Source organism: Hemitrygon akajei, chromosome 13, assembly GCF_048418815.1.
Source record: "Hemitrygon akajei chromosome 13, sHemAka1.3, whole genome shotgun sequence".
NCBI classification, from domain to species: Eukaryota; Metazoa; Chordata; class Chondrichthyes; order Myliobatiformes; family Dasyatidae; genus Hemitrygon; species Hemitrygon akajei.
The window spans coordinates 49699108-49714095 of NC_133136.1; the positions used below are offsets into that span (position 1 = coordinate 49699108).

The 14988-nt window shown below is 38.2% G+C and overlaps 1 protein-coding gene across 2 annotated transcripts in view; it reads left to right on the forward strand.

Annotated features, from left to right (window-relative positions):
* Nucleotides 1–14988, forward strand: part of mtmr7b (myotubularin related protein 7b) — a 112394-nt gene that overhangs the window by 58434 nt on the left and 38972 nt on the right. For both annotated transcript variants that reach the window (XM_073064586.1, XM_073064588.1), the window contains 3 exons: nucleotides 416–525; nucleotides 7131–7256; nucleotides 12601–12650. In XM_073064586.1, the coding sequence (XP_072920687.1) occupies nucleotides 416–525; nucleotides 7131–7256; nucleotides 12601–12650 (286 nt within the window). The remainder of the gene's footprint in view (nucleotides 1–415; nucleotides 526–7130; nucleotides 7257–12600; nucleotides 12651–14988) is intronic.

The following is a 14988-nucleotide window of genomic DNA, read 5'->3' on the forward strand; positions in this document are numbered from 1 at the left end:
TTAAAATATCTGCCACTGCTTAACTCTTGTATAATTTTGATCTATTTTCTTCAGTCCTCAATGCCAGTTCTACCTTCAAATAGTTGAAATTAGTTTTAAGATATTAGTGACAGACGTCGGTTTCTCATGCTTAGCCAGTCTATGGAATTCTACTCTGATGTCTTCACCTTCCCCTATTTACGTAGTTTGAGAACGTTAACTCATTCTGTATTATCACACTTGATTGGTTGTAATAAGGGAGGTGATAATCATGATGTTCACCTAAGGAAGACTTTTTAAATGGAGGCAGGCTAGCATTCATGATGTTTCTGGGTTGCTTGTATTGCAGAATAATTCTAATGTGCAACATAGTGATTTGCTGATGTGCATTACCTTACAATTAAATATTATGTAACATTTCTGAAATCTCTTTCAGTCTGTGAACTTCGATCTCCTTCAATGAATGATTTCCTATGGGGTTTAGAGAATTCTGGTTGGTTGAAGCACATTAAAGCCATCATGGATGCGGGTATATTTATTGCAAAAGTAAGTAAATTAATTCAATACCACTGTTCCAAGCTGGTATTACTTCATGTTACGTTGGCATTATCATCAGTCTTGAGGTTAGCCTGTCAAATGTCTCACAAAGAACTGGAATGCTTCACAAAGCTGAAATTCCTAAACTTCAGTGCTTTTAGAAACACAGCAAATGTTCATACTTTAAAGAGCCCAAAGAATACTCAAATTTTTTTTCAGTTTGAAAGTCAAATGAAGTTTTAATGACAAAAATTATCCAGAAAGTTGTGACCAGCAAAGACTCTTTGATTGCTGGAGATACAAACAAAATGAACATTTCACTACGTTTTGATTTTTGGAACTCTTTTACTCTGAAATGCTGAAGCTAAGAAAGCAGCCATATGACTGCCGGAGCGCTGACCCAACCTACGGGAAATGTTGGCGAACCTGTCTGTGAGATTATCATCAGTAGCCTCTGCATTTCACTTATATATTCACAAATGCAGAGCTCTGGAATTTGCTGTCTGTGCTCGGATACTCATTCTCTTGTGGAGATAGCGTGGGATTAGGAGTGTGATCTGTTGGGACACAGAAGGCTTTTTTAGTTACATTGCTACCCCGCATTCCTCCAGATTGTTTTTGAGCACAAGCTATTTGTTCACTCTGAGGAATGCAGATGAAAGCAATGGTATCACACACACACACACACACGCAATGCTGGGGGAACTCAGCAGGTCAGTCAGGAAATGAATAAACAGTCAATATTTTGGGCTGTGACCCTTCATTAACACTAGAAAGGAAGGAGGACAATGTCAGAATTAAGAGCTGAGGGGAGGGGAAGGAGGACAAGTTAGAAGGTGATAGGTAAAGCCAGGTAGGCAGAGGAAGGGAAATGAATTAAGAAGCTTGCAGGTGATAGGTGGGAAAGGTAAAGAGCTGGAGAAGAAGGAATCTGAGACGAGATGAGAGTGGACCATGGGAGAAAGGATGGAGGAGGGACACCAAAGGGAGGTGAGGAGAAGAGGTAAGAGGACAGTGTTTGGGAATAGAAGAACAGGAAAGGGGGAGGGGCAAATACTGGTAAGAGAAATTGATGTTCATGCCATCAGGCTGGAGGCTACTGAGACAATATGAGGTGTTGCTGTTCCACCCTGATAGTGGTCTCATTGTGGCAAAAAAGATGAGAAAGGTGCTGTTTGAAATGGGCCACATTCCTATTTTATTTAAATGACAATAACAATAATTTATAATTATTAGACTATAATATTTTGTTTTACATAAAGTCTATCAATTTAACCTTAGTTTTGCAGAATCAGGTTTATTATCACCAGCATGTGATGTGAAATTTGTTAACTTAGCAACAGCAGTTCAATGCAATACATAATCTAGCAGAGAGAGGAAAAAATAATAATAATACATAAATAAGTAAATCAATTACAGTATATGTATATTGAATAGATTTTTAAAATGTGCAAAAACAGAAAGACTGTGTATTAAAAAAGTGAGATAATGTCCAAAGATTCAACATCTATTTAGGAATCGGATGGCAGAGGGGAAGAAACTGTTCCTGAATCGCTGAGTGTGTGCCTTCAAGCTTCTGTACCTCCTACCTGATGGTAACAGTGAGAAAAGGTCATGCCCTGGGTGCTGGAGGTCCTTAATAATGGACGCTGACTTTCTGAGACACCGCTACCTGAAGATGTCCTGGATACTTTGTAGGCTAGTACCCAAGATGGATCTGACTAGATTTACAACCTTCTGCTGCAGCTTTTGGTCCTGTGCAGTAGCCCCTCCATACCAGACAGTGATGCAGCCTGTCAGAATGCTCTCTACGGTACATCTACAGAAGTTCTTGAGTGTATTTGTTGACATGCCAAATCTCTTTAAACTCCTAATGAAGTATAGCTGCTATCTCGCCTTCTTTATAACAACTTTGATATGTTGGGAGGTTAGATCCTCAGAGATCTTGACACCCAGGAACTTGAAGCTGCTCACTCTCTCCACTTCTAATCCCTCTATGAGGGTTGGTATGTGTTCCTTCGTCTTACCCTTCCTGAAGGCTACAGTCAGGTCTTTCGTCTTACTGATGTAGAGTGCCAAGTGAATTAAGGTTGAAATTTGACCTTGATGCCTGGCACGAAACAAGATTAGCCCAGACAGAGCCATTTGTTATGTTTTTGGAACTTCAAAGCATAAAACTAATTGCTAGAAAAACTTGGGAACCCAGGAGAGTATGTCTCAGTTTTGTTTTTACTGTAAGTGATGCAAGTACGTATGAGAACATATGCCATTCACTTTTCAGTATAACCCATAATTATTTTAATGAACTGGAATGCTTAAACAATATAAATACAGCATTCAAATATTACTGAAATAGTAAATACATAAAACCCTTTCTGCTTAGCTATGAACTCTAACTCAATATAGGATGCATCTCACCTTGTATACATCATATCTATACAGTATACTTTATAATCCAAATACTATATACAGACATCCACAGCATAGTAAATCTTAAATTCTCCCACTCAGGCCTAAGGTTTTAATCGCTATGGAGGATTTCTTACTCGTGGGGCAACATCTTTCTTGACAAAGGGTTCACTCTGCTCTGCTTGAGGCAGTGGATCAGTTTCAGGTCTGGAACCTCCCCCATTGTGGTTGGAGGAATTGACTCTGGGACTGCAGGAAGTGGTTCTGCCAGCTCTGGATACCTCTTGATGTGTTGGCATCCTCAACAGCACATAGCAAGCTTCACTGGACAATATAGATTATAATGTGTGATGTCACCATTTCCTTTCCCTTTTGAAAAGCCACTTCACACTGCTTTGTCCATTGCCACTTCTTCCCAAGCTGTAGTATTGAGTTCAAGGGGTGGAGCACAGTAGCCAGGTTTGGCAGGAACCTGTTATAGTCATTGACAAATCCTAAAAAAGACCACGACTGTGACACACCCTTTGGCCTTGGGGGATCCACTTCTGCTTGAATTTTCTCAGCACACTTGTGTAATGCTTGCACGTCAGTGGTGTGACCACAGTAAGTGATGCTTGGTATAAAGAATTCGTATTTGTTGCATCAAGCTCTGAGCTCATAATCTTCTAATCTTTTTGACACTGTCTTGAGGTGTTGGAGATGTTCCCTGTCATCCTCACTGGTCACAGTTATGTCATCCAAGTAACACTGAGTGCCTGGGCAACCTTGCAGCAGCTGGTCCATAGCCTTCTGCCAGAGTGTAGCTGCAGAAGCTACTTCAAAAATAAGCCAATTATAGTGATAAAGCCACTGTGGGTCTTTCTGGTGAGGAACACCGGACTCTCCTTCCATCTCCATCTGTAGGTTGACCTCAACCAGGTCCACTTCGCCGAAGTGTTTTCCTCCAGGAAGGTTTGAAAAGATATCCTCTTTCCTGGGCAGAGGGTATTGATCTACTTTCAGTACTGGGTTGATGGTGACCTTAAACTCACCACAGATCCTGACAGACCTGTTATTCCTAACTATTGGGACCATGGATATTGCCCATAGGCTCCACTCTACATTGGAAAGAATTCCTTCAACCTCCTTGTGACCTAGTTCACTGGCTACTTTATCGTGGATGGTATAAGGAACGTTGTAAAATGTGGGTGTGGTATTTTCATTTAACATTATTTTTCCTTTGATGTATTTGAGTTTTCCAAGGCCATCCCTGAACACTGATGTCGCATTATCCAGTACATTTCTTAATGCACTTTCATTTAACTCTATTTCAGGGGATGTGACATGCAAATACTGGATGGATCTCCAATCAAGTTGTAGTTGTCTTAGGCAATCACATCCCCATAATGCTGGCTGTCCTGTTTTTTTTCCCCCCCAAAGGTTTAAAGGTCCAATTTAATGTCAGAGAAATGTATACAATATATATCCTGAAATGCTTTTTCTTCACAAGCATCCACGAAAACAGAGAAGTGCCCCAAAGAATGAATGACAGTTAAATGTTAGAACCCCAAAGTACCTCCCCCCCCAGCTCCCCTCCCTCCCGCGCGTAAGCGGCAGCAGGCAACAATCTCCCCTCACCCCACTGGCAAAAAAAGCAATAGCACCCCTCACTGAGCACTCAAGCATGAGCAAAGCAATAGCAAAGACACAGACTTGCAGTACTCCAAAGTCTTCGCGTTTCACCTGGTATACAGCATACCACAGGCTCTCTCTCTCCCTAATAAGGGAGAAGGAGGTATCTCCATTTTCACAGCAAGTGGGGAGACATAACAAACAACTCACTGTTTACAATGTTAAAAGTCCTTTATGTCACTTTTATCGAGCTCTGTCCCAGAAGATCTCAAAGATCTTGGGTCTTCAGACACACAGCAGATATTCCAACTCCCCCGATGGCACACAAGTCTTCTGCTGTGACACCGACCCTCGATCTGCCCGCCTCCAGATCCCTGAGATCCTAGGCTTCCAAATCCAAGCTGGACTCTTAGGCCGAGCCCTTGGTGTGCTGAACAACAACGGTCGGTTACGAGACCCTGAGAGCAGGTCCAATTCCCGCAAAGAACCAAAGTCAGTGTGTAACTCCAGGTCAGGGTCTTCCAAAGAACTCTGAAAGGGAAAAATAAAGATATTAAAGATGGAAATAGAGCTGTTTCTGAGGATGCAAGCAAAGAAGTCGCCGTTAAGCACCATCATTACTCCACTCCGCCTCTTCTTACCACATCCAAACCCAATGTGACTTGTTGGTTGTTGTATTTCACTTTTGTTGTTATTCCCACAGGAATTAACTTTTCTCAAGTTTAAGTTCTTAGTTGGATATCTGCAGGCTTCAGTTCAGTATCTTTGAAATTCTGTTCAAACTCATTTTGTGGAGTGATTGAAACAGCCAAGCCAATGTCCAGTTCCATTTAAATTAATTTGCCATTCACTTCTGGTGAAGCAATATTACCCATTACTTGTTAGTTTTCACATTGTAGATCTTAAGGCTATTCAGTCCTCTATCATTGTCGTTATCAGATTTTTCATTAACAGTATGCAGATTAGTGGTCATTTTGAAACTGCAGCTTGACTTTTTAATCTTTTTCTCTTCTATTTATTTTTGTCTGTCTGACATGTTCTTTGTATGTGTCATAGTTTGTTGCATTTTCTGCAGGTTTTGCCTTTAGATCTGCATTGGCCTGGTGTATGTGAGCCCCTGCCACAATGGTAACACAATTTGTTAACCCAGGCAGGCCTCTGTCTAGATGCTGCAATTTTGTTCACGCTTACCTTCATTCCTGACTGAAACTCAATTGAGACTCTGCTGTTTCTATTGATACAGCTATTTCAACTGCTCCTCTAAATGTAAGTTGAGCATCAGTTAGGAGCCATTTATGAATGCTTTCTTGTAAGATTCAACAAACGTAAATGATCTCTTGGGGCATGATTCAGGCCATCATTGAACTGACAATGCTCAGACAATCTCTTCAGTTTAGCTACATATGCTGAAATGGACTCCCCTTTTCTTAAGATTCCGCTTATGAAAGCTGAAGCATTCTGCAATCCATAATGGCTTCAGTTCTAAATGTTCTTACATTACTTTCATGATATTAGCAAAGTTCATTTTGGCTGGTTTAATTGAAGCAGTCAAACTTTTATGCAAACTGTCTGCCTTTAAATCCAATGCACTCACTTTCATTGGCTATTTCATTTGCTTTAATATACATATTTGCTCAATATACATATTCCAGTTATCTCTCCTGAAATTGAACACCTCTATTGTTCCGATGTAGCCAGCAATTCTGCTTTTTTTAAAAAAAAATAATGCTTATGATCACCCAGTACTCACTGTTTATGAACCTATGAATTTGTCTGTTTCCTGCCTTTTGTTTTAATTTGTCCGACTTTCTCTCCTTGTGAAGGAAAAAAAAGTGCTGCACTGCTTTTTTTTTTAACTCACCTGCTTCTTGCAGCTCTTTTTCTTAAACTCTGACATCTCACTGTGCTTCGACAGGTATGTAGTCATCTCAGGTTCGTTTAAAACTTCTACATCACACTGTTATGGTTTTTAACTCCAAAGCATAAAACTAATTGCAAGAAAGGGATAGGAAACCAGTAGAACTTGTCTTAGTTTTGTTTTTACTTTAAGCAACACATGTAAGTATAACATGATGGCATGATGATGTGTGCCATTCATGTACTTTTACGTAGAGCCCTTATTTAATTTATTTAAATGAACAAAAATGCCTTATCGAACAATACTTGTTTTTACTTTACAATATTACTCAAATATTACTGAAATAGTAAATATACAACACCATTGACTTGACTGTTAGGAGACAATATAACAAACTTCAGCATCCATTTAATGCCAGGCATTACAATTTTGTCCCATTAAGTCTGTGAAGTCCATTAAAATACATAAGATTGATAGTTATTTGGGCAACTATTAATGCAATGCATTAATTAACAGTCCAAACAAGTTTTCTTGGGACTTGTAGTTTGCTTCTTTTTGTGAAGCCCTGCTGTCAGTTTGCATTAACAATGAAAGGCAGGCAGATGACATGAAAAGATGATCTCACTTTATTCTCATCTTTAGCTTCGGTATGTTGCGGTGGCTTTGGCAGCTTTACAGAGGTATATGACCAAGCAGATTATTTGGCTTAAATAAAACAGAAATACTGTTGTTTCAGGCTGTTGCAGAGGAGGCTGCCAGTGTATTGGTCCACTGTTCGGATGGTTGGGACAGAACTGCCCAAGTCTGCTCTGTAGCAAGCGTACTGCTTGATCCATTTTACCGAACCTTAAAGGGATTCATGGTAAGAATATAGTATTAAAAAAGACAAAGCTAACACAAGCATGTTGAGTATTCAGAAATAGTTACTTATGTTGATGTTCTTGCTAATATATTCTCTGTTTATGATGCCAAACATCAAATGCCCTGAATTTGTGGAGGTGTGATTCTACTGTCGCTGATAGCTATCTGGTACTTTGGTTAATGACCATTTTTAATTTGTGATAATTGGCTGTAAATTTTGCTGTTGGTTATACAAGATTGATTCAATATTCGAGCCTGCACATTTATCTAACATTGATATTTCTCGGGATTGTTCAGGAATGGGAAGCTTGACTCAGTTTCCTTTCCTGTTCCAAACACAATGAGATCAACAATGGAGTCCCTACTATTCGCTGAAGAGCTCTATAACAACACCAAAATTCACCCCTCTCCCACTTTGGGAAGCTTATTTAACCTTTGTAAACATTTATGGGATGTATTCAGTAAGAGCAGCAATTTTGTTGTGGTAGTTGCATGGTTAAATCATTAGATACTTAATTCTTAGCAATTGTATCACCAGTTTGATCAATTGTATTAATATCCAAAATTTTCTTTTCTGGTTTTCGGATTCTCTCTTTTGACTTTTCCTGATGGTCTTCCCTTCGGGCTCTGTGGTACAGTTTAGTTGTGTGCAAAATTGGATCAATAAGCAATGTTTTGTAGGAAGAGCAGAGTAAAATGTATACTTCAGCCTCAATCTTCTGTCTTCTCCCCGTATCCCTTCATGCCCTGACCATTCAAGGATCTGACAATTTTTGCCTTAGATATACATAAACACTTAATTCACCAGATTTACTACACTTTGGCTAAAAAAATCCCTCCCCATCTCCATTCTAGAAGGACACCCATCTATTCTGAGGCTGTATCCTATATTCACCATAGGAAACATCCTCTCCGCATCCACTCTATCAAGGCCTTTCACCATTCGATAGATTTCAATGAGGTCACCCCTCATTCTTCTGAATTCTAGCGAATACAGGCCAAGAGCCATCAAACGCTCTTCATATGACAAGCCATTTGATCCTGGAATCATTTACATGAACCTCCTTTGAACCCTCTCCAGTTTCAACACATCCTTTCTAAGGGGCCCAAACGACTCTCAATACTCCCAAGTGCAACCTCACCAGTGCTTTATAAAGTTTCAACATTACATCCTTGCTTTTATATTCTAGTCCTCTTAAAATAAATACTAACATTGCAGTTGCTTTTTTTACTCAACCTGCAAGTTAACCTTTAGGGAATCCTGCAAAAGGACTCCCAAGTCCCTTTGTATTTCATAGCTTGTTAAGCATTCTTGGTTGTGGCACCTTGTCAAAGGCCTTCTGAAAATCCAAGTACACAACATCCACCAATTCTCCTTCTTTCTTTCCTGCTTGTAATTTCTTCAAAGAATTCCAGCAGTTTTATCAGGCAAGATTTTCCTTTAACCATGCTGACTACGGCCTATTTTATCGTGTGCCTCCCAGGTACCCTGAAACTTCATCCTTAATAATCGACTCCAACATCTTCCCAACCACTAAGGTCAGACTAGCAGGCCAATAGTTTTCTTTCTTCTGCCTATCTACCTTTTTGAAGAGTGGAGTGACATTTGCAATTTTCCAGTCTTCTGGAATCCTTCCAGAATCTGGTGATCCTTTAAAAAAATTTTTTTTTTATTGAATTTTCAAATAGGTTACAGAAAGAAAAAAAATTATCAACCCTTCCCCCCCTCCCCTTAACCCCTCCCCTCTAACATATCCCTATAAAAAAAAAAGAGAAGAAAAAAGAAAGAAAGAAAAAAGAAAGAAAGAGAAAGAGTGCCTGGATATCGGAAGATCCCCACATGCTCCATGGAGTTCATAATAGCTTTAATATGTATATTTATTTCTTTCCCCAGATAACCAATAATTTTATCTTTGGAGCACCTATATACTTAATCCTATTTTTTGTAAGTAAGGGTGCCAAATTTTCAGAAATATTTCATATTTATCTCTTAAATTATAAGTAATTTTTTCAAGTGGAATGCAGCTAAAAATTTCATTCTTCCAACGATCTATACTTAAGTATGAATCCAATTTCCAAGTAACTGCAATAGCCTTTTTGGCTACTGCCAATGCAATTTTTATGAATTCTTTCTGATATTTATTCTATTTGGATTTAGATTTTATCCCTTCAATATCGCCTAATAAAAATAATGTTGGATTATGTGGAAGTTGTATTCCAATAATTTGTTCCAGTAAAACTCTTAAATTTGTCCAAAAAGGTTGAATTTTAAAACAAGACCAAGTAGAGTGTAAAAAAGTACCAATTTCTTGATTACATCGAAAACATTGATCAGATAAATTTGAGTTTAATCTATTTATTTTTTGTGGTGTAATATATATTTGATGTAAAAAGTTATATTGTACTAATCTTAGTCGAACATTTATTGTATTTGTCATACTGTCAAGACATAATCTTGACCAACTTGTTTCATCAATTTTAATATTCAAATCAGTTTCCCATTTTTGTCTTGACATGAATTCCTTGTTTAATTGCCTGTTTTTGAATCAAATTATACATACCAGAAATAAATTTTTTAATTTTTCCTTTATGAATTAAAGTTTCTATTTCATTAGGTTTCTGCAATAACATTGTTTGACCCAGTTTATCTCTTAAATAAGCCCTTAATTGGAAATAACAGAAAAGAGTGTTATTTGATATTTTATATTTATTTTTTAATTGGTCAAGTGACGTTAATATACCTCCTTCAAAACAGTCTCCTATATATCTAATCCCTTTGTGAAACCAGTTATATAAAAGTTGATTATCCATTGTAAAAGGGATAAGTTTATTTTGAATTAAAGGTCTCTTTGCTAATAAAGATTTCTTTATCTCATCATCAACATTTATCTTATTCCATAAATCAATCAAATGTTTTAGTATAGGAGATTCTTTCTTTTCCTGTATCCATTTAGATTCCCATTTATATATAAAATCTTCTGGTATATTTTCTCCTATTTTACCTAATTCTATTCTAATCCATGCTGGTTTATCTTCATCAAAAAAAGATGCAATAAATCTAAGTTGATTTGCTTTGTAATAATTCTTAAAATGTGGTAATTGTAACCCTCCTAAGTCAAATTTCCATGTCAAATTTTCCAACGATATTCTTGACATCTTACCTTTCCAAAGGGTACAAAATAAATTGGGATGAAAGTGAAATTCTACCCCTTACTAAAGGAGATTATAGTCAATGTTGATTAATAACTCAACTTAGATGGCCGATAAATGGTATAAAGTATTTAGGTATAAGAGTTGATAATGATATAAAGAATTTATATAAATTAAATTATTTGCCATTATTGAAAAAAATTCAAGAGGATCTTGATAAATGGATGATGTTACCAATAACATTCATAGGTAGATTCAATGCTGTAAAAATGAATATATTCCCTAGATTACAAGATTTATTCCAAACACTACCAATACAATTACCGCAGAAGTTTTTTCAAGAGTTAAATAAATGTGTGAGGAAACCTGGTGATTCTTGAGCTATCATTACTAATGCCTCCACAATCTCCTCAGTCCCCTGTATCAGAACCAACTGATCCAGGTGACTTTTCTACTTTCAGACCTTTCAATTTCCCAAGAACCTTCTCTCTAGTTATGGTAACTTCACACACTTCATAACCCCTGACACTTGGAACATCCACCATACTGCTAGTGTCTTCCATGGTGAAGACTGATGCAATATACTTATTCAGTTCATCCACCATTTCATTATCCCCCATTGCTACCTCTCCAGCATCATTTTTCGATATCTGTCTCACAGATCTGTTAAGAGCAAAAAGGTTGCAAGGGACAAAATTGGTCCTTTGGGAGATCAGAATGGTAATTTGTGTGTGAAGATGAAAGAGATGGAGGCGACCTTAAATAGATTTTTTGCATCTATCTTTACTTGGGAGATGGACACAGGAGTCTACAGAAGTGAAGCAAAGTAGCGGGGAGGTCATGGACTCTACATAGACCACAGATGAAGAGGCCTTTGCTGTCTTGAAGCAAATTAGTGGACAAATTCCCAGGACATGACAAGATGTTTACTTGAGCCCGGGGGTGGGGGGAAATGCAGAAATTGCAGGGCCCTAGCAGAGATATTTAAATCGCCCTTCACAGCAGGTGAGGTACCAGAGTACTGGAGGATAACTAATGTTCTGCTGTTTAAGAAAGGTTCTAGGAATATGCCAGGAAATTATAGGCCAGTAAGCTGACATCAGTAGTGGGAATGTTATTAGAAGGATTTCCAAGAGACTGGATATGAGTATTTGGATAGATGTGGTCTGATTAGGGATAGTCAGCATGGCTTTGTGCATGATAGGTTGTGTCTCACCAGTCTTGTACAGATTTTCGAAGATATTACCAGGAAAGATGATGAAGGCCACATGGACTTTAGTAAGGAATTTGACGAGGTCCCAAAGGGGAGGTTGGTCAGTTGCTCGGCATTGAAGGTGAGTTGGTAAATTGGATTTGTCGTTGGCTCTGTGGGAGAAGCCACGGAATGGTAGTAGATGGTTGCCTCTCTGACTGGAGGCATGTAATTAGTGATGTGCTGCAGGGATCAGTGCTGGGTTCGTTGTTTGTCATCTATATCAAGATCTGGATGATAATGTGTTTAACTGCATCAGCAAATTTGCAGATGACATCAACATATTGGGGGTGAGGAAGACCATCAAAAGTGAAATGTTTAAGAGGTAGCTTCTTTATTCAGAGATTGGTTAGAGTGTAGAATGAGCTGCCAGCCCAAGTGGGTCATGTGATTTTGATTTTACTATTTAAGAAAAATTTGTATCGGTACATGGATGGTAGGGGTATGGAGGGCTATGGTCGGTGCAGGTCAATGGGACTCTGCAGTTTAAATGGTTTGCCATGGACTAGATGGGCCAAAGGACCTGTTTCTGTGCGGTAGTTTTCTGTGACTCCAAAACAGAGATCTGCAGGTTGACGCACAAAATGCCTGAGGAACTCAGCAGGGCAGGCAGCATCAATGGGGGGAAAAAAAGTACTGTCAATGTTTCAGCCCGAAAGGATGCGGTGCAAAGGGAGGTAGTTTGTTTTGGACGTGCTGTGTTTCTGACGATGTCACTCTGCCCATCAGAATGGCCCCAAAGAGAAATATTGTGACCAACAAATACTTCATCTTGTCAAGATAGATTCCATTGCACCATTTGATAGTGTTACCAACAGAAAGTCCTATAAGAGGTGTGGTATTCATGAATAAGTATACACATGCAAGTTTTGTCTTGATGTAATTAGACTGATTATCTGTTTCTGCAGTTGTGCTACCAGATATTAAAATTTATTTTATGTAGATTTTGATTGAAAAAGACTGGGTTTCTTTTGGACACAAGTTTAACCACAGGTAAGAATTTTACATTTCACATATTTATATTCTATATCTTAGATTGGGAAACATCCAGTGTATTAGCAAATGAAATAGAAACTGATGTATGTTCTGTATAGAAATATTTGTTGTACTGGTACTTATATACAGGTGGCCATTAGATATCTGTTATTGTTTCTATTCACTGCATTCCACACTCATTATTAAATCACAACTGGGATGGATTTATTCCTGCATCTTGTTTCTCTGCTCAAAACATCTTAATAATTCGGCTGCTACTTGTTCCTAAATTTATTCATATTAGTATATACCTACTCTGTTAGTCTAAGCTTGAAAATAAACAATGTCCTATTTGCTCATTACGTGTCTATGGTGCTTTGCATCTTCACTGTATATGGTGAATAAAGTCGATCCTTGAAGAAAAAATAGATATTGTTATGAACAATCGGTTTGCCAATATTGTAACTTATTGGGATATCAGAACCATTCCCAGTGGAACATCATGAAATTGATTTTCCCAGGGAAATCTCATTCAATTATTGCAACACTCAGTCCTCTTTTGCCAAAGCTGTTGTCAAACCTTTGAGGAAACTTGCCAACTATTTCATGAGCTTACAGTCTGACCTCACATGAAGAATTTTGTTACATGCCTTTTGAAAATCTATCTTAAGAAAAAGCTTTAGGTGAATGATTCTCGACTGGGAACTGAGTTTGTTCATTCAAATATTCCCAGTACATCTATAAAGCATGATTGAAAAGAGCAATTAATTTTATACCTTCATTAAACCTGCTCACACTTCCAAGTAATTATTTAGTTCAGTCCTTGAATCTTTCTGCTTTATTCACGTCCTTTCAACTGAATGCTCACTTTTGTTAACAGGACAACATCAGTGAAATCTTAGCAAGCGGCATGTAATATTTGTACCACTAAAGTATCATTGATGACCACTTTCAAAGTCTAAACACCTAGTTATCTTCCAGACACCGTCAACCTGCTTGCCATCATCAATGTCTGGGGGTTGGTGGGGTGTTGGGGAAGGGGGTATGTTTAAGTAGAACATTAACAGAACAGCTAAATCATTATTGTGGCTGCCAGTGCAGGAAAGAAACTCAGTCAATTGAAATGAGTGGATCGCGTTAATAGAGTTTAGGACAAAGCCAGTTGACCCCCTACTACTGAACTGAAAAGGCATATCTCTACTGCTGGCATTCTGTGTCATCATTGTGTGCCAGCAAAAGGATGCACTGAAGCAGATTTTGAAACTGAAGCAACTACAATGTAGTCAGACAGAATTGTTGGTCTGGAAGCTTAGTCGAAGATTCTGAACTTCAGCAAACTGAGGGGATGTTTTTTAAAACCTTGTGAGTGAGAAAGACAATTAAACTATTTGGTTATAGTCAGGGCTAATCACTAATGAAGTATGGATATTTTTAGAGAATCTTAAAATGTTAAGCAAGAAAAGGCTTGTCAGTTTTCATTTCCTTCACTGGGGCGACTCATCGCTAGAGTTGTTGACCAGTGAGCCATTTAGAAAAAGCTTAAGCTTACAGTGGAGGGGGAAAGATGGTAAATCATGAAAAACAATAAAACAATCCTTGAAAGAAAAGTATTTCTTAAAATGCAATCAATTGCCATTATCTATTCTGAGGTTTATCTGTAAAACATCTACCAGCAGTCAATATTCAGTTCCCAGCAACTTTAAAAAAAATTTTTTTTTATTAGTTTTTCAAAACATTTTACAAATTAATAACCCCAAATCCCAATGAGGAGCATTAATACAGTGCAAAATGAGGCATACAATAACAATATGCTACAAAGGAAGGGAATTTCACAAAAAAGCACCTAAATTAAAGACAAGTAAGCTTAGTGTCCTCCCCAAGCCCCACGACACAAGAAAAAAAACAACTCCAGACCCACCACAACACAATATAAAGAGTATAGGTCAGGACAGTCAAACTCCCAGACTGTGAATACACTTAGCAACAGAGGATAATAATGCCTACTACCAGAAAAAAAAAGGGAGCTGAAAGCAAGGGACCGAAAAGAAGAAAAAAAAAACCCTAGTCAAGAGGAAGGTTATGAAAGTACTCGATAAAAGGTCCCCAGACCTTATGGAACTTTAGATCCGAATTAAGAACTGAATAATGAATTTTTTTGAGGTCCAAGCAGGCCATAATGTCGTTAAGCCATTGCGCATGAGTGGGCGGGGCAACATCTCTCCATCTAAGGAGGATCAAGCGTCTAGCCAGGAGAGAGGCAAAGGATAGTATTCGGCATTTGGTCGGACCCAGACATAAATCTGTCTCGCCCCAAAAACCGAACAGAGCAATTAAGGGGTTTGGTTCTAGGTGCTGA